Here is a 20,509-nt window from a genome sequence, read left to right as displayed (position 1 = left end):
GCCAACATGTTGGAACCTCATCTCTACTAAAAATACAAAAATTAGCCAGGCGTGGTGGCAGGCACCTGTAATTCCAGCTACTTGGGAGGCTGAGGCAGGAGAATCACTTGAACCCAGGAAGTGGAGGTTGCAAGCCGAGATTGTGCCACTGCACTCCAGCATGGTGACAGAATGAGACCCTGTCTCAAATAAATAAATAAATAAAATCCTTTGATTCTTAGCTAAGTGCAGTGACGTGTGCTTCTGTTCCCAGCTACACAGAAAGATGAAGCAAGAAAAATCACTTGGGGCCGGGCATGGTGGCTCCTGCCTGTAATCCCAGCAACTTGGGAGGCCAAGGTGAGTGGATCATGAGGTCAGGAGATCAAGACCATCCTGGCTAACATGGTGAAACCCCTCTACTAAAAATACAAAAAATTAGCCGGGCGTGGTGGCGGGTGCCTGTAGCCCCAGCTACTCGGGAGGCTGAGGCAGGAAATGGCGTGAACCCGGGAGGCGGAGCTTGCAGTGGGCCAAGATTGTGCCACTGCACTCCAGCCTGGGCGACAGAGCGAGACTCCACCTCAAAAAAAAGAAAAAAAGAAAGAAAAATCACTTGGGCCCAGGAGGACAAGTCTAGTCCAGGCAACATAGCAAGACTCCACATTTCTCTTTAAAAAGAAACAAAAACAAAACAAAACAAAAAAACAGACGGGGCGCAGTGGCTCACACCTGTAATCCCAGCACTTTGGGAGGCCGAGGCAGGCAGATCACGAGGTCAAGAGATAGAGACCATCCTCGCTAACATGGTGAAACCCTGTCTCTACTAAAAATACAAAAATTAGCTGGGCGTGGTGGTGCATGCCTGTAATTCCAGCTACTTGGGAGGCTGAGGCAGGAGAATCGCTTGAACCCGGGAGGTGGAGGTTGCAGTGAGCCGAGATCGTGCCACTTGCACTCCAGCCTGGGAACATGAGTGAAACTCTGTCTCAAAAAACAAACAAAATCCTTTTTGATTTTCTGCTACTTTCTCCATATAGTTATTTGTCGCCCAGGCTGGAGTGCAGTGGCGTGATCTCAGCTCACTGCAACCTCTCTCTCCCAGGCTCAAGAAATTCTTCCACCTCAGCTTCCCAGACTAGGACTACAGGCATGCACCACCATGCCTGGCTAATTTTTATATTTTTTTGTAGTGACGGGGTTTCGCCATGTTGCCCAGGCTGGTCTTGAAGTCCTGTTCAAGAAATTTGCCCACCTCGACCTCCCCAATTAAACCAGTGTGCCTGGGCCATAAAGTTCTACATTCCCCTCTCTGCTAAGTATCATTTCCATTTCCAATCCTTCTTTAGCCTGCTGCAATCTAGTATCTGCTAAACTAATTCAACAACCACCTAAATGCCCATCAAAACTGATAACATTTCTTTTTTTTTTTTGAGACAGAGTCTCACTTCTTCACCCAGGCTGGAGTGCAATGGCACAATCTCAGCTCACTGCAACCTCCGCCTTCCGGGTTCAAGTGATTCTCCTGCCTCAGCCTCCCAAGTAGCTGGGATTACAGGCACTTGCCAGCATGCCCGGCTAATTTTTGCGTTTTTAGTAGAGACAGGGTTTCACCATGTTGGCCAGATTGGTCTCGAACTCCTGACCTTGTGATCCACCCACCTCGGCCTCCCAAAGCGCTGGGATTACAGGCATGAGCCACCGTGCCTGGCCCAAAACTGGTAACATTTCTGAGTCTTCATTTCTTGTTTCTTCTTTTTTTCTTCTTCTTCTTGAGACAGAATCTCACTCTGTCACCCAGACTGGAGTGTGCAGTGGCCTGATCTTAGCTCACTGCAACCTCCACTTCCTGGGTTCAAGCGATTCTCCTATCTCAGCCTCCCGAGTTCCTGGGAACAGGCCTGTGCCACCACACCTGGCAAATTTTTTGTACTTTTAGTAGAGACGGGGTCTCAACATGTTGGCCAGGATGGTCTCGAACTCCTGACCTCAAGTGATCCACCCCTCCTTGTGCTCCCAAAGTGCTGGGGTTATAGGCATGAGCCACCACACTCAGCCTAAGCCTTTACTTATTGATGCTTTCTGTAACATTTCACTTGTCTACTCTGCTTTTCTAGTTCCCAGTTGCTCTAATTCCCAGTTGCTTGCAGTCCTTTCTTTGCCTGTAAGACTAATCTGACAGGCCAGGCATGGTGGCTCACGCCTGTAATCCTAGCCCTTTGGGAGGCCAAGGCAGGCAGATCATAAGGTCAGGAGATCAAGACCATCGTGGCCAACATGATAAAACCCTGTCTCTATTAAAAATACAAAAAATTAGCTGGGTGTTGGTGGCACGTGCCTGTAATCCTGTGCCAGCTACTCGGGAGGCTGAGGCAAGAGAATCACTTGAAATCGGGAGGAGGACATTGCAGTGAGCCGAGATCAGGCCACTGTACTCCAGCCTGGCGACAGAGTGAGACTCTGTCTTCAAAAAAAAGACTTACTCAACAAATTCTTACCTACCATTCACATGACCCACCCTTAACTAAACTGACACAGACCAGCAGTGATGACAGTCATATAAAATACCTTCTATACAGTACTCAATGAACCCAGGAGGTGGAGGTTGCAGTGAGCCAAGATCGCAGCACTGCACTCCAGCCTGGGAAACAGAGCAAGACTCCATCTCAAAAAACAAACAAACAAACAAACAAACAAAACAAAAAACTCTTCAAGAGTCTCTACTTTTTTTCAGCTCAATAATAACCCATTGTTGATACTGCTAACTATCCTCAGTAATTCCCTACTTGAACCAGATCACTAATTTTCTGTTAACTAAGTAATCAAGCAAAATTTTTTTGCATAATTTTACAAAGTGAGGATGTGGAATACAGGAATAAAACTAATGAGGAAAGACCTTATGAAACACAATAGGTGAACAATAATGCTAGAAGAGTTGATATTTCCCATTTTAACTAGCACCAATTTACAGTTCCAATTTTTAAAATGAGAAAAAAAAAAGAAAACCCTTAATTTAAAACATCAATTATTACTTTTAAACAGCAATGAAAGTGAGACAATAAAATTCTTCCAGCTGGGCGCAGTGGCTCACACCTGTAATCCCAACACTTTGGGAGGCCGAGGTGGGCAGATCACCTGAGGCAGGAGTACAAGACCAGCCTGGCCAACATGGTGAAACTCCTCTCTACTAAAAATACAAAAAATTAGCCAGGTGCCTGTGATCCCAGCTACTCGGGAGGCTGAGGCAGGAGAACTGCTTGAACCCGGGAGGTGGAGGTTGCAGTGTGCCAAGATCGTGCCACTGCACTGCAGTCTGGGCAACAGAGCAAGACTCCATCTCAAAAAAAAAAAAAAAAAAAAAAAAAACAACAAACAAACAAACAAAAAACAAACAAACAAACAAACAAACTCTTCAAGAGTCTATTTTTTTTAATCAGACAGTGACAACATAAAAAAATTAAGAGTAAGGGAATAATAGATATGTGAGTAACTTAATGTTCTCAGGTGACAATCAAATGAGACAGGAGAAAAACGTTCTAGGCTGAAGGCGGCAAATGCAATGGCCCTAAAGCAAAAACATGCTCCTTTCTATTTCTATGCTCAAATTCTAGCCAGTGCTATTCTGCACATAATAAATTTAATAACTGAGTAGTAAGTAATCAAGCACTGGGCTAGACCCTTGCTGTAGCAGCAAACAGCATGGTTGCTAACCCCAAGAAAAGGACAGCCTTTTAACTGATTTTTCTGTCTCATGACCCTTTGCAAGTAGACTATTCAAAGACGTAAAATCTATCCCTCCACCTAAGAAATGACAGTGACGTAAGCTAACTGGTCAGGCTGTTTTAAAACTTTTTTTTTTTTTAAAGAAAGAGTCTGTCTCTGTCACCCAGGGTGGAGTGCACTGGTGCTATCTCTTGGTTCACTGCAACCTCCGCCTCCTGGGTTCAAGCGATTCTCCTGCCTAGGCCTCCCAGGTAGCTGGGACTACAGGTGCCCACCACCACGCCCAGCTAATTTTTGTATTTCTAGTACAGGCAGGGTTTCACCATGTTGCCCAGACGGGTCTAAAACTCCTGACCTCAAGTTATCTATCCACCTCGGCCTCCCAAAGTGTTGGTATTACAGGCGTGAGCCACTGCACCCAGCCTGTCTTAAAACTTTTTATCCCACTTCAGTATACCTGGGGCATTTCACAGTGAACTTTGCATTGGTTCACTATTGTATTTCTGTTGTCCATGGTGGTGGGACTCCGAATCAGCTAAGGACTTTTCTGCCCAATTACATCTGACCAGAGCTCTAGCCTGGACAGAGTCAGAATCTTCAGATAAAAATCTAGCTGGAATGTAAATCCTAAAAATGTTTCTCAATCGTTCTGACCAACCAGCATAGCATACACACAAAACTTTCTCTGCACTAAATTACATGTGAGACTCCAATGCAGAAAACCGCCTTTTTGTTGTGCAAATATTGTTGGCATAGAAACCAGACACTAATTATCAAATGCCAAAAACATTTAAATCGATGGCTATATACACATAATTTGTATTGGTTGCAACTATCCAATATATTAATTGGGCTGGGAGATGATTTTAGTATTAGTTTCTTATTTTTTCAGAGACAGGGTTTCCCTGGCACCCAGGCTGTGGTGCAGTGGTGCAATCAATGCAGCCTGGAACTCCTGGGCTGAAGCCATACTTCCAAGTCTTTGTCTGGGATATAGTATTCATTTACAAACAGCAGTCTGCGAAAAACTACTTCATAATTTTGAGTCTTTTGTGAAATTTCTACACAAAATGCAGCCAACAACCGCTTTGTCCTCAAAAACCCCAGAAGAATATTTTAAGTATTATCTTAAACACACTTACCTGGATTTTGATCTTGATCGAGAATGGGATTCAGAGTGTTTGGAAACCCTTGATGGACTACGAGATCCTGACCTGCTCTCCGATTTTACACGAGCAGGAGTTCCCGTTGGAGATTTTGACTGAGAGCGAGACTCCTAACAAAGAAGACAGTATTACAAATGGCACTGGTCATGTAGATGCCTAACACCTAACATTTAAAGTACCGTAATTATTTATATTGATTGCTCCTGAAAAACAAATGGTTAGGCAACACCCTCCAGAAAAAATTTCAGCTCAATAATAACCCATTGTTAATACTGCTAACTGTCCTCAATAATTCCCTACTTGAACCAGATCACCAATTCTCTATTAACTAAGTAATCATGCAAATTCATCTACAACTTGATCATACAGACACTGGAACATAAACCATACATTTACTTAACCTAGGACCCATTCATTCTTCCAGATTCTTTTAATTCTACTTCACTCTTGCTTTCTACTTCTCTTCATTCTTCATTGAGTTTTTCATTTTTCATACTTCGTGTATTCTTCCCCAATTCAAACAATTCAAAATAGCCTTAAAAAAATATTCAAGTGCTTCTATCTGACCAATCTTCTGTTCAATTTTTTCCCCCATTCAATTTTAATTTTCTGATCTTTAATACTTTTCATTAGCCTTCTTTTATCTTGATTTATCTTCCACATTCTTGGAAAAAACTCTTCAATTTCTTCACGAACATTAACCTTAATGGAAAAAGAACATTTAGTATATTTAAGCACGTGGGGATTATAAAACTCTGCTGGAGTTCAGAATGTTATCTACCAAATGGAAAAGCCAGCAGGTAAAGTGCAAGTAACTAGTTTATTAAAAAAAAAAAAAAACAAAAAAAAAAAACAATTTTATAGTCTTTAAAATTGTTCAAAACTCTAGTTTCTAACAAAGAGAATTTACTAAATTTCTCTAAATGTTTTTTTAACCATACTCTTCACCCTCCTCCCATGTTTCATTCTAGTTCCTAAAATGTGAGCAATTTTAATATAATTCAAACATAAATCTAACAACTATAATTTCCCCCCACCTAAGTGTTAAATTTTCACTACTTTATAATCTGAAGATTCTTAAAAATAAGCTTTCACTAAGTCATGCTAAGAAATCAAGATATAGTTAGAGCAAGGCATCCCAGGCTGAAATATTTGTACACACCTATCTAAACTCACCCATAGCACATGTCAAGGTTCAAATAAGTCAAAAAGAAAAAATCAGTAAAATTATACCTTCTCCCAACTTTGACCACTATCTTTGCTCATTCTGACTTAAAATATGTTCTGAAGACAAACATACTGAAAAAACTAATAAGCATGAAATTCTTAAAATTTCCCATTAGCTTATTAATTCCTGATATACACATTTTTGCAACCATATCACTTTAAAATGCTCTATTATCCATGAAATACCACAATGTGCAAGAAGGTACAAAATTTATATCATGGTCTTTTTCTTTGATTCCATCTCTTTTGAATTATGTTCCGTTTTTACATAATTTATGCATTTATGTATACTGGTACTCCCTTCAGTGACTATATTCTATATCCAAAAAGTGATTGGTTTCTGAAAAAATTGGGTGTAAATCAAAGCATTCCAAATAAAATAACTTACTGATCATAAGCTTGTATTTTTTAACTGGACAGATATGAGGCACTTATGATCAAAACAGGATGGACAGCTTGGTTTCCATGTCCAGTTAAGCCTTGATTATCAGTGTAAATAATTATCTCAATTTCACAGAAGTAATTTCACACCAATTTATTTATGCCTTAAGACTATCACGCAACTCAGACAGCTTTCTGAAAACTTTTCCTTTGCTTCAAGTTTAATGTCAAGACTTATTTATCAAGAACTGTACTAATGCCACCTGGTCATTTTCTTTCAGATAAAAACAAAACTGAAAAACACAGCTCCCTTTCGGCTCAATACCAACCTTTCCCGTTTAGCTACCAGCAAGTCTTTCACTGCATCTCAGATACTCTAAACCACTCAACAGATGTCTGGAGCAAGCATAGCAATCTGGGCTTTTTCATTCACTGAAACTATGAAAGCAGCATATTCAGTATCTTATAAAAAAAAAGGCATGGCTAATTTGCTTGTAATTTAAGTTTCACAGACTGGTTCATTAACCATACTCATAAGAGTATCTTCCCCTCTTCTCTTTTGGCTTTCCTTTCTACAAAACAGACCCTATGACATAACATCCATTTATGCTACTGTTGAATAGCAATAGCTGGATTATTATCTACGAACATTGCTACAGTCCTTCTCATACATACACAGGAGGCTTTGCTCCGTAAAACACTACAATTCTTTAATTTTACTAGGATGGAAATAAAAACCTTTTATTAAACAAGATAATTCAGTAACATCTTAAAATTCAAATTTTAAATCCCAGTTTTGGAGTACCAACAAAGCATTACAGTATGATAGAATGTCTTTTTAAAAGATGTTAGGTTATTTATTTTAAGAAGGAGGAGTCTCATTCTGTCACCCAGGCTGGAGTGTAATGGTGTGATCTAGGCTCACTGCAACCTCCACCTCCTGTGTTCAAGTGACTCTCCTGTCTCAGCCTCCTGAGTAGCCGGGGTGCACCACCTTGCCTGGCTAATTTTTTTTTTTTTTTTTTTTTGAGACGGAGTCTCGCTCTGTCACCCAGGATGGAGTGCAGTGGCGTGATCTTGACTCACTGCAAGCTCCGTCTCCCGGGTTCACACCATTCTCCTGCCTCAGCCTCCCAAGTAGCTGGGACTACAGGCGCCCGCCATCACACCCGGCTAATTTTTTGTACATTTAGTAGAGACAGGGTTTCACCATGTTAGCCAGGATGGTCTCGATCTCCTGACCTTGTGATCCACCTGCCTCAGCCTCCCAAAGTGCTGGGATTACAGGCGTGAGCCACCGCGCCCGGCACCTGGCTAATTTTGTATTTTTAATAGAGATGGGGTTTTCCCATGTTGGCCAGGCTGGTCTCAAACTCCTGACCTCTAGTGATCTGCCCGCCTCGGCCTCCCAAAGTGCTGGGATTACAGGCGAGAGCCACCGTGCCCGGCCAACTTCAGATTTATTTTAAAAGAAGCTTTGCTTTTTATTATCAAAGGTGTCACAAATACCTAACCTCTTTTGTTGTCTGCCCTTCTTTCTTTTAATCTCAGAGGAAATCTCAGTCTGCACAAATTTCTTCATGGAAACATCTAAGTTTAAAACAGTCCTCCTGGCTATCTCTAACTCCTGGCTACAAAGTTGTCACTATGATTTTAACTATTTTTTTTTTTTTTGAGATGGAGTCTTGCTCTGTAGCCCAGGCTGGAGTGCAGTGGTGCCTGATCCAGCTCACTGCAACCTCCGCCTCCCGGGTTCAAGTGATTCTCCTGCCTTAGCCTCCTGAGTAGCTCGGCTTACAGGTGCACACCATCACACCCAGCTAATTTTTGTGTTTTTAGTAGAGATAGGGTTTCACTATGTTGGCCAGGCTGGTCTCGATCTCCTGACTCCTTGATCTGCCCGCCTTGGCCTCCCAAAGTGCTGGGATTATAGGTGTGAGCCACCACACCCAGCTTCATTTTAACTTTCAAAAACAACTTACACACTTATATTAACAAATCAGTAACTATTAGTAAACTTAACTGGAAGAATAAACTGCCAAGTATATAATTATTTAGAAATAAAGTAACATTTCTCAAAAGCTGTTACCAAATAAATGCCACCTTCACTGAACTCTGGCATTAGGAATCAGGCTATGATAAGTCCTTTATATAAAGAGGACAAATGCTAGGCTAATCCCTTTCTCTCTGACTCGTCTTCATTATGAAATAATTTCAACTTTTTCTCAAAGAAATTCATAAAACTATCCACAATTTGGAAAATGAATTGAAATTGCAAACAAAAAAGATTGCTGGGAATGGGTGGTATCTGCCCTGTTTCACTAGACTACTTGTTCTTAAAGCTGTCCAGTCAAGGAATCCTACCATTTCCTCAGCAATCTGGCTCCTGCATCCAATAACCATTAAAAATACACTGCCCAGTTTAAATGGGCAGATTAATAACTCAACTCGTATCATGAATTTTAACATTAGTCTTAAATAGGCCTCCAGTCTATCTTATATGCTATAAAGCAGAAGCCAGGCAGAAAAGTTCTTCTCACAGCACAACCTGCTTTAACAGGTTTTTGTTTTGATGTTTATTTGCTTGTTTGGTTTTTCTGTCACCCAGGCTGGAGTGCAGTGGCACAATCTTCTCATCGCAACCTCCAACTCCTGGGTTCAAGCAATTCTGCCTCAGCCTCCTGGGTAGCTGGGATTACAGGCACCCGCCATCACACCTGGCTAACTTTTGTATTTTATTTTAGTAGAGACGGGGTTTCACCACGTTGGCCAGGCTGGCCTCGAACTCCTGACCTCAAGCGATCCACCCGCCTCGGCCTCGCAAAGTGCTGGGATTACAGGCATGAGCCACCGCAACCGGCCTGCTTGTTTCAACTATTCTTTATTATCAAGATGCCCCTGCTGCTGGTTGAAGGAAATGGCCAAAAATTAAAAGGAGGGAACTAACTAAAACACTAAGAAAGTATTATAGTGTATCCAATACAAGCTGGTCAAGAATTGTCTTTCTGTGTTAAAACAGAGTTGTATTTTACACACCGTGAATAACCACAATAACCATGTACTATTCTTTTAATCAGGAAAAGGGTTATTGTATACATGTACATAATGTTGCGGAACATGAACAATTCCTACAGCAAGCAATAACTGCAGTCTTTTAATACAGCCTGTGTCATACTATAAAAAGAAATTCCAACACAATATATATATATATGTGCTATCCATTAAAATAAATAAACTATTAAATGCTATACTGTAACTTACTCTAACATTAAGGCCAGGCAAATTCTATGCCATTTAATAGTGCCAAATTTACTTAAGTCCAAGTCTATGAGTATAAGCTTGTAAAACAGACTTACTCAAAATGTATTTTCTGCTACTTTATGACACTGGAGCTCTATTTCCATAGATACACACTAGTGCATTCAGGAAAATCACAAGTACCCAAAAAGAAGGGAAATGTACCGAAATTATTCAAATACTTTACAATATTCATCTTACTACTTACTAAAGAACTTCTCTAGGACTTGTAAAAAACCTGTATTTACTCAACCTCAGCCTATAGAAAGAACAGTTCTGCTTCCTTCCTCTTGGGTATGGGAGAATACTTTTACAGACCCCCATGAAGTTAAAGCAACACTTCCATTCTCTTCTTAAACCATAACTGCTATTAGAACAAATCCCTTAAAAAGAAGATAGCGACTGCTCATATTAAATTGAGACAATAATTTCCCTTCTTTTAAATGCAGCATGCCTATGTGGTCTTCATCTGCAAAGACTCAAACATATTCTAATACTGTATGTTTGCTTATTCTCTAAAGTTTAGAAGTCTTATCATAAATAAATGATTTAGTAACTGACACTCACATATAATCAAATTTAAACTCATGCCATTAATTGTGAAATTACCTGTAAAATTTATAATCTTTTGTACAAATTTTAAACGTGGTTAATAAGTCTCCCAGCTTATATATCGTGATCAATTGTAATGTTCAAAAAGCTAATGTGTAAGTGGTAATTTCAAAGGTAGAAAAAACAAGTTTGTTTATAAGGACTAATGTGATTTAACATTATGTTCTAATCTTCTGGTGTTATACAGTATTTATGAATCTTGGTAAGTCAGATGATAGGGTCCTGGTTTCAAGGAAAAATCACAACTTTTCTTTATGTATCAGTCAGGCCTAGTCACTCCATCTTTGGTGAAAGTCATGGGACAGTAAGGATTATATATAACTATATATAGCAGTAACTTAAAAGGAGGGAAGGGAAACCATATTTCCCTTTATTATTCTCCTCTCAACTTTTCTTCAGTGTATACAATCTTTCCCTCATCTAGTTGTTACTATTTTTTCACCTCCATGCCTGTCTTGCTAAATTTGTGAGGACGTATGAACAAATAGCAATCAGTTTTAATTCATTAGCACATGAATACACATCTTTTAGTGATCTAATGGATGAGCACCCACTGATACTATCAAAGAAAGTTTTCTGCCAGTCAAGTTCTAGGAAACTACTATGCTGATTATTGATGATATTTCACACTTGTTGTAATACACATGCTACATCATAGGTTAAAGAGTTTGGTTGATTTACAAAATTAAGCCCACAAAGTGTTTTCCAAACCACACATCCCTAAATATTTAAATCCCTGGACATTCTTTCAGATCTCAAGGTTCTATATTCCATTTAATGAGTGGTACAAAGTATAAGCCTCTATGACAGACCTGTAAAATTAGTTATGCACTGTGGGTATAATTACTTGTGCTGCTCCTTTTCAAAATCTTGCCCTCTACTTATATTGAGCAGATCAGCATCCTTCAGTGAAAGAACCTCAAATATAAAAATTTGAGATTTTAATTTTTTTTAAGTTTACAAATTCTTTGCTTAAATGGAAGGGGGGAGGAGAACAATTGAAAGCATTAAAATCAGATAAATCATAGTACTTAAATTTAGGAAAATAGATTAAACCCAAGACTCTCTTAGGTTAACACTATCCCTACTATAAGAAAGAAAGCTTTACCCTTATGTAAGGTCAATTTAATGATACATGGAATTAAATTGCTAAAGGCGCTGAATAAGCAAAATGCTATGACATCTCTCACATTTATCTTAAAATTTCATACACAAAAAAATTTTAAGCCCAATTTAAAAGTTCTCTGTGTTTTTTTTTTTTTTTTTTTTTTGAGACGCAGTCTCGCTCTATTGCCAGGCTGGAGTGCAGTGGCCAATCTCGGCTCACTGCAACCTCCGCCTCCTGGGTTCAAGTGATTCTCTGCCTCAACCTCCAGAGTAGCTGGGACTACAGATGCGCGCCACCACGCCCAGCTAATTTTTGTATTTTCAGTAGAGACGGGATTTCACCATATTGGCCAGGATGGTCTCCATCTCTTGACCTTGTGATCCGCCCGCCTCAGCCTCCCAAAGCGCTGGGATTACAGGCGGGAGCCACCGCGCCGGCCTTGTTTTTAAACAAGCCAGTCACAGACCTGGGTTTTGAATGAGTAGTCATCATCCCTATCATTCTCAGATTTCAGAAAAGGACCCTCCGCCCATTTCTTCTATTCTTTAACAAAAAATCTATACACACAAAACTTTTAATTCCAAATTGGTACAGATAAATTTGTTTGCCCTTTTTTTTTTTGAGACAAGAGTCTCCTCTGTCGCCCAGGCTGGAGTGCAGTGATGCGATCTCGGCTCACTGCAACCTCTGCCTCCCGTGTTTAAGCAATTCTCCCACCTCAGCCTCCTAAGTAGCTAGGATTACAGGCATGTGCCACTCCGCCGGGCCTGTAGGAGTCTCTCAAAAATATTCCAGCTACTCAAGAAGCCAGAACAAATCCTGAAAAGGAGGCATGAATAAGCGGTATTTTTCCTCTTCAACTGTAGAAAACATAAATAGCTCTGGAATTACAAGATAGGTCCCTAACAATAAGGAATCATTAATCTCTATTATCAACACTGGACTGCTGTATGAAAATTGCACATTTTTATAAAGGACAGTTCTTAAAATCTTAGGGGTAGAGGTGTAAAATGTTAAGAAAAGATTTCCATTCCCCTTAATTTCTATGAAGGGCATTAACATTTTTTGAGCTCAAAATCCGAATTTTAGTTGAAGCTGTATTGAGGCAAACAACTCATTACTTTTATCAAGACATGCAAAGCCACCGCTTAAGTGCTACCTTCACTCCCAGCTCCAAAGGACATCTCCACTTAAAATTGCTTTAATGGACCTATGTATTTACTTATTTTTGAGACAAGAGTCTCACTCTGTTGCCCAGACTGGAGTGCAGTGGCACAATTCCACCTCCCAGGTTCAAGTAATTCTCCTGCCTCAGCCTCCCAAGTAGCTGGGATTATAGGCGCACGCCACCACGCCCGGCTAATTTTGTATTTTTAGTAGAGACAGGGTTTCACCACGTTGGGCAGGCTGGTTTCGAACTCCTAACCTCAAGTAATCCACCCGCCTCGGCCTCCCAAATTGTTGGGATTACAGGCGTGAGCCACTGCGCCCGGCCAGAAACGATTTTAAAAAGGACATCTCCAGACAAGCTTCTAGCATCGTTCTAATTCTTTAATCAATTACAAATAAAGCCTATTATCTCATCCTATAAAAACTAAAAGACAAAACATAAAAAGATACAACAGGTGAGCCTACAAGCACTAGTTGATTTATACTAAAATACACTTAGGTACCACTTGTGAAAAAAATATTTCCTATGACCACAAAGGGCCGTAAGAGGGCCCTTTATTTCTATTAAATAAATCTTTAATGCCTACATATATTTTAGCTTAAAAGTGGGTGGGAATCTTTTTCTTTTCTTTTTTTTTTTTTTGGAGACGGGAGTCTCACTCTGTCGCCCAGGCTGGTAGGTGGGAATTTTAACATGTTACTTTCTTAGGAGGGAAAAGTGACAATTGTCGGCAACTTACTCCTTTCCTAGACTTGATGATAAATTAAAAAAAAAAAAAGCAAGCAAACAAGGTCCCTCCAGTAGTCCTCTTCACTCCCCGCAAACCAAACCAAACATCAACCCCCCAATTTTTTTAAATAATGAAAGTTAACTGAAGGAATGTATGGACAGCAAAATTTCTATCGATAATTACTCAACATTTTCAAAACAAGAACCATTTTACAACAACTATCATATATGTTTATCGCATGATTTTAGAAAGTTCTGTTGGGGCAATCAATACACCATCCTAAAAAACGAGCAGGTTCAATTTTCATTGTTTCCATGCTCCAAACTTCGTAAAAAAATTCCAATCAAAAGAATTAAAGGCAACTTTTTTAGTCTACTGGGTAACTATTATAGTCTATTGCTTTAAATCTCTTTCCTCAAAGAGAACTAAAGCCTAAACTGACCTTCTGATTTGACTTTTTGGTTCTAGATGTTTATATCATGAACTCCCAATAAGCACAAAATTCGCCCTTCAGCACACACCTCAAGTGTTTTTATGTGCTTCCCCTAGTGACTAGAATAAACATCAACACAACAGCCCAGAACGTGTTGCATGGGGCTTTTGTTTTCTTTCCAGGGTTTCACACGAACTGACTTCTACTAACTCACTTCTACAATTCCCTCTGTAGGGTAAACTTTGGAAATGAAACTGACAAGCGTTCCAGTACATTTAAGCTGGGGATAACGTATTCTTTGTGATGTTTATATTTCTCCGACCCCAAATATATTAATAAAAACTTTCTTCTGAGCCCTCTTCGGTGGGGGATAGGGTGAGAAGAGAAATGGGAGAGGGCCCGTTAATTTTCAGGTCATCTTTTAAGTTACAGAACGGTATATACTGACGAGTTATCTTAAAAATACTGAGCCAATGAATTTGTTCAGTTATGTAAGATTAAAGAAAGACAGATTTTTTTTTTTTTTTTTACCGTGAAAACCTGTAAAGGAGTGGTCAGTTTTTAGATGAAAGGTCATAGGAAGAAGAGCATTAAAAGTTGAGATATAAAGAATAAAGAAGAGAAAAAACCCAACATCGAGGAATTAGGAAAATAAGGCGTGATAGCATTTCCACATTCATTTCGAAGTGAAAGGAAAGTCGAAGGGACATTAAGGGAAAAGGGCTCCTTGCGTAGTTTTCCCCTCACAGCTCTCGTCTTAAGAACGCTTAAGGGTCGGTGCGGTCGTTGACTAACCACTTCATTAGGCTCGTCCCACCTTCAACCTCAAGGCTTTCGCCTTTATAGACGCAACGCCGCCGGTTCCAACAGAGACGCGGCCGCTCACTGCAATAGAGAGCCAAGGAGACACAGGCCCCAGCTAGTCCCACGCCAGCTTCTCCCCGCCCGGAAAACAGCCCCGCGCACTTTCGACCCCGAGACCCTCTACGATGCTCGGGGTCGCCAGAAATGCCACCGCAGGAAGCACCTACCACTATCCGGACGGAGGGGAGCTCCCTGCCGCCTCCTCCCGCCCAACCGCGACGGGGACCCACACCTCGGAGCAGACATAAGGAAGCCTCAGGGGTGGGGAGAAGGGAGGGAGCAATGCGGGGGCGGGGAGGGAAGACGACCCAGAAGTCCAGGTATCAATCAGCCTCCAAAAAGGGAGGAGGGGTGTTATCCGTGGTGTTTGGGGAAGGAGTGGAACCCAGAAGCCATCTTGGGATGGGAGGAAGCAATCGCGATGGCTCCAGAGGTTGCTCCTCGCGGGACTACCCGCAACCCCGCCCGACCGCGCTTGTTCCCGTGAAACCCCGAGCATTGGGCCGCCGCCTAGACGGCTCCCGTGGCTTTGTACTCACTCTGCCCTCGAAGTTGTTCTCCTCTACATCACTCATGTCGACAAGGCGCTCCCCAGAACTAAATAAGAGACAAGTCTCGGCTCGAGGGCCGACGGCCTAATTAACCCGCTGACTGGACCGTGGGGAAGAGGAAAGAGTCGGCAACCGCAACCGCTCCACTCCACTCCCACTCGGTCGCAGGCTCCAGCAAAATGGCGCCGGCGCCGCCAGAAATCTCCTGGCCTCCTCAGAGCACGACGTAAAGGGGGCGGGCGTCTCTGTGACGTCACGAGGCTCCACCTCCCGCGAAGCTTTGTGTCGGCTGGGCCTGGCGGGAGGGTGGAGGTTGGCGGGTGGCCTGCGCTGTCAGCCTGGGCGCCTTGGAATCGCGGTCCCGTGCTGTCCTCCAAACTTCAGACTCACCTCGGACGCGTCAACCTCTTTGAAGACTTTTCAGTCACCAGATGAGCCTTATATGACCTTAGCCCCTTTAAATATTGTCCAAGTGGATTCTGATGTAAGGGAACAAAACATTGGAAGCGTTTTTTTATTTGTTTGTTTATTTTTTGAGTCAGGGTCTCGCTCTGTCACCCAAGCTGAAGTGCAGTGGAGCGATCACTGCTCACCACAGCCTCAAACTCCCGGGCTCAGGCGATCCACCCACCTCGGGCTCCCGCGCGCACCACCACGCCCGGCTAATTCTTTTCTTTTTTGGGACGGAGTCTCACTCTGTTGCCCAGGCTGGAGTGCAGTGGCGCTATCTAGGTTCATTGCAACCTCCACCTCCCAGGTTCAAGCAATTCTTCTGCCTCAGCCTCCCCAGTAGCTGGGATTACAGGCATGTACCACCACGCCCGGCTAATTTTTGTATTTTTAGTAGAGACGGTGTTTCACCATGTTGGTCAGGCTGGTCTCAAACTCCTGACCTCAGGTGATTTGCCCGCCTGGGCCTCTCAAAGTGCTGAGATTGCAAGGGTGAACCACCGTACCCGGCCCACCCGGCTAATTTTTGTGTGTTTTGCAGAGATAGGGTTTTGCCATGCTGCCCAGGCTGGTCTCGAATTCGTGGACTCAAGCTATCTGCTCGCCTCGGCCTCCCAAAGTGCTGAGATTACAGGCCTGAGCCACCACGTCCGGCTGGAATCGTGCATATATAACAGGCTTTTGGGGGGGGGACGTTGTCAGCTGACTGTATTACTTTTCTTCCATATTTGCCCTGTGTAATGTCGACGTAATACATGCACAGATGAGGTTATGATGCAAAGCCGCTGCTCCTTGCCTCATCTCTCCCTGCTCCAGTTCCCCCTCCTAGAGACAGCCGTGTAGTTTTTTTTTATAATGCTTAGCTCCCTACTAGTCTTTTTGACTTAGATATTTCCATAAAGCTTCACAGTGAAGACCTCCCAAATCAGTCAACTTGGTTCCCAATCATAGTAATAATCTCTGAGATGAGTTTTACTTGTGTAATGCAACTTTAAAAATTAGTTTCATATTAAATTTTTTTCCTACAGTGCTTTGTAGTAAAAAGATTGACATAGACTTTCAACTATAGTTCATCTAGCATTATTATGAAGATTGCTACCCCTGGGGACAAGATTTCAAGATTTGAATGTCAGTTATTGATAGGGCTAAACTTATATGACATCTGGCTCTTAGAAAAGATGTTGAACTTGGCTGGGTGTGATGGCTGACGCCTGTAATCCCAGTACTTTGGAGACCCTAGGCGGAAGATCGCTTGAGGCCAGAAGTTCGAGGCCTGGTCAACATGGTGAGCCCCCATCTCTACAAAAGAAATTATTATTATTATTATTATTATTATTATTGAGACGGAGACTTGCTCTGTCACCCAGGCTGGAGTGCCGTGGCACGATCTCGGCTCACTGCAACCTCCACCTCCGGGTTCACGCCATTCTCCTGCTTCAGCTTCCTGAGTAGCTGGGATTACAGTTCGTGCCACCACGCCCGGCTAATTTTTGTATTTTTTGTAGAGATGGGGTTTCACCATGTTGGCCAGGGTGCGCTGGAACTTGTGACTTAAGATGATCTGCCCGCCTCGGCCTCCCAAAGTGCTGGGATTACAGATGTGAGCTGCCACGCCCAGCCAGGTTGATACCATTTGAACCACTGATCAATCTTAGTACCATTAAAAGTGAGATAACCAGATATGAGATACCTCATGATGTGATGCAATAGAAAATACCTAGTTCCTCCTGTGAAGTATTCCTGATCCCTCAAATTGAACTCAAATCTAATTAAACCTTAGATCTAGCCAACAGTTTACAGGAAATACAAGAAAGGGAAAAATAAAAACGCTGAGATGAAGTAATCAACTTCCACAGGACAAATGACCATATTCCCCAACAGATTAAATTCACAATCAAGGATGGGAGAAAGGTAGACTATTATGGGCTAAGAGTCTTCCCCCCTACGCTTTATTCCTTTTATTTATTTTTTGGAGACATAATCTGACTCTGTCACCCAGGCTGGAGTGCAGTGGCACAATCATGGCTCCAACGATCCTCCTGCCACACCCTCTCACGTAGCTGGGACTACAGGCCCCCAATACCATGCCCAGTTAATTTTTAAATTATTGTAGAGACCAGGTTTCGCCTTGTGGCCCAGGCTGCTCTCAAACTCCTGGGCTCAAGTGATCCTGCCGCCTAGGCCTCCCAAAGTGCTGGGATTATAGGAGATATTTGCTTTATTTTATGAGTTATAATCCATTGCTATCATTATTTATTTTGTTGCTTGAATTGTCCCAGATTTCAGTTATAATCTTTCGATATGTTTAAACATGTATATAATGTCCTTTTTTTGGAATTGTCTGTTTTCCATTTTTCTTTTTTTTTTTTTTAGACAGAGTTTTGCTCTTGTTGCCCAGGCTGGAGTGCAATGGCACAATCTCAGCTCACCGCAACCTCCACCTCCCAGGTTCAAGCGATTCTCCTGCCTCAGCCTCTCGAGTAGCTGGCATTACAGGCATGCGCCACCACGTCTGGCTAATTTTGTATTTTTAGTAAAGACGGGGTTTCTCCAGGTTGGTCAGGCTGGTCTCGAACTCCTGACCTCAGGTGATCCGCCCACCTCGGCCTCCCAAAGTGCTGGGATTACAGGTATGAGCCACTGTGCCCGGCCTATTTTCCATTTTTCTATTGGATTTTTATCCTTTGTTCCTCAAGTTTTATGAGTTCCTTGTATATTAGGAATATTAGCCTTTTATTTGTGCTTTATGTTGCAAATATTTTCTCCTAGTTTGTAAATTGTATTTGACTTTGCTTATGGTATATTTTGCATACTATTTTTTGATTTTTTTAATTTAATTAATTAATTAATTATACTATGGCAATAAAAGATTCCCAAATTAACATACTATTTTTGGTTTTTTGAGGTGGAATTTCGCCCTTGTTGCCCAGGCTGGAGTGCAATGGCTCAATCTCGGCTCACTGCAATCTCTGCCTCCCAAGTAGCTGGGCTTACAGGCATGCACCACCACACCCAGCTAATTTTTGTATTTTTTAGTAGAGACGGGTTTTCACCATGTTGGCCAGGCTGGTCTCGAATTCCTGACTTCAGGTGATCCACCCGCCTTGGTCTCCCAAAGTGCTGGGATTACAGGCGTGAGCCACTGTGCCCGGCCACTTTTTTTTTTTTTTTTTTTGAGACGGAGTCTCGCTCTGTCGCCCAGGCTGGAGTGCAGTGGCGCAATCTTGGCTCACTGCAAGCTCCTCCTCCTGGGTTCATGCCATTCTCCTGCCTCAGCCTCTCAGAGTAGCTGGGACTACAGGCGCCCGCCACCACGCCCGGCTAATTTTTTGTATTTTTAGTAGAGACAGGGTTTCACCGTGGTCTCGATCTCCTGACCTCGTGATCTGCCCGCCTCGGCCTCCCAAAGTGCTGGGATTACAAGCGTGAGCCACCGCGCCCGGCCCCGGCCACTATTTTTTTTTGAGATGGAATCTCGCCCTGTCGCCCAAGCTGGAGTGTAATGGCGCAATCTCGCCTCACTGCAACCTCCACCTCCCAGGTTCAAGCGATTCTCCTGCCTCTCCTCCTCAGCCTCCTGAGTAGCTGTGATTACAGGTGAGGGCCACCACGCCCGGCTAATATTTGTATTTTTAGTAGAGACGGGGTTTCACCATATTGGTCAGGCTGGTCTCAAACTCCTGACCTCGTGATCCGCATGCCTCAACCTCCCAAATTGCTGGGATTACAGGTGTGAGCCACTGCACCCAGCTGCCCCTGGATTTTAAGTCATAGCCTTTTCCCATACTGAGATTAAAGAGGAGTTCACTATGTTTTCTTCCAGTAGTTATGTAGCTTCATATTTTACATTTAGATTCTTGATCCATTTGGCATTTATTCTCATGTATGATGTGAACTATAGATCTAATTTTACCTTTTCCAAATGGCTACCCAGTGATCCCAGCATTAAAAAGCCCATCTTTGCTTTTTAGATGTCACCTTTATTATACACTACATTTTCTTATGGAGTTGAGTCTATTTCCGGGTTTTCTGTTTCCCTGGTCATACACCAGTGCCACACTGTTTTAATATAGAGGCTTTCAAATTTTTGTTTGTTTTTTTGTTGTTTGAGATGGAGTCTTGCTCTGTCACCAGGCTGGAGTGCAGTGGCGCACACAATCTTGACTCATTGTAACCTCCGCCTCCCTGGTTCAAGCGATCCTCCTGCCTTAGCCTCCTGAGTAGCTGGGACTACAGGCACTCACCACCATGCCCAGCTAATTTTTTGTATTTTTAGTAGAGATGGGGTTTCACCACGTTGATTAGGCTGGTCTTGATCTCTTGACTTCATGATCCACCCACCTCGGCCTCCCAGTTCTGGGATTACAGGCGTGAGCCACCATGCCCGGCCAGGCTTTCAAATTTTTATGTCTGACTGGGCAAGTCCCCCTTCCTATATATTTTTAAGTAAGTCTCATTGCTTAATAGCCACAATTCATTTTAAAAATCTTTTTTATTTTGTTTTACTGATTTTCAAGACAAGTTCTCACTCCATTGCCCAGGCTGATTCTCCCACCTTACCTTCCAGAGTAGCTGAGACTACAGGCATGTGCCACCACACCCAGCTAATTTTTTTTTCTTTTTCTTTTCTTTTTTTTTTTTTTTTTTTCTGAGAGGGAGTTTTGCTCTTGTTGCCCAGGCTGGTGTGAAATGGGGTGATCTTGGCTCACTGCAACCTCCACCTCCCAGGTTCAAGCTATTCTCCTGCCTCAGCCTCCTGAGTAGCTGGGATTATAGGCATGCGCCACCACTCCCAGCTAATTTTTTTGGTACTTTTA

General features: G+C 42.4%; 1 protein-coding gene across 7 annotated transcripts in view; it reads right to left on the bottom strand.

The window, feature by feature from the left end:
• Positions 1 to 15,483, bottom strand: part of TRA2A (transformer 2 alpha homolog) — a 29,961-nt gene extending 14,478 nt beyond the window's left edge. Inside the window, exons 1-3 of one of the 7 annotated variants that reach the window (XM_012496812.2) lie at positions 15,231 to 15,483; positions 14,623 to 14,712; positions 4,845 to 4,978 (exon numbers count right to left, since the gene is read on the bottom strand). Coding sequence is in view for 1 of the 7 variants with exons in the window: in XM_003270403.2 (XP_003270451.1) it covers positions 4,845 to 4,978; positions 15,231 to 15,266 (170 nt within the window). In the remaining 6 variants the exon portion in view is untranslated. The other 6 variants (XM_012496813.2, XM_030796121.1, XM_030796120.1 and 3 more) reach the window with 6 other exon arrangements.
• Positions 15,484 to 20,509: the final 5,026 nt, after the last annotated feature.

This window comes from Nomascus leucogenys, chromosome 17 (assembly GCF_006542625.1).
Source record: "Nomascus leucogenys isolate Asia chromosome 17, Asia_NLE_v1, whole genome shotgun sequence".
Taxonomy (NCBI): Eukaryota; Metazoa; Chordata; class Mammalia; order Primates; family Hylobatidae; genus Nomascus; species Nomascus leucogenys.
The sequence above is the reverse complement of the archived record's forward strand: the minus strand, read 5'-3'. Positions and strand labels throughout refer to the sequence as shown.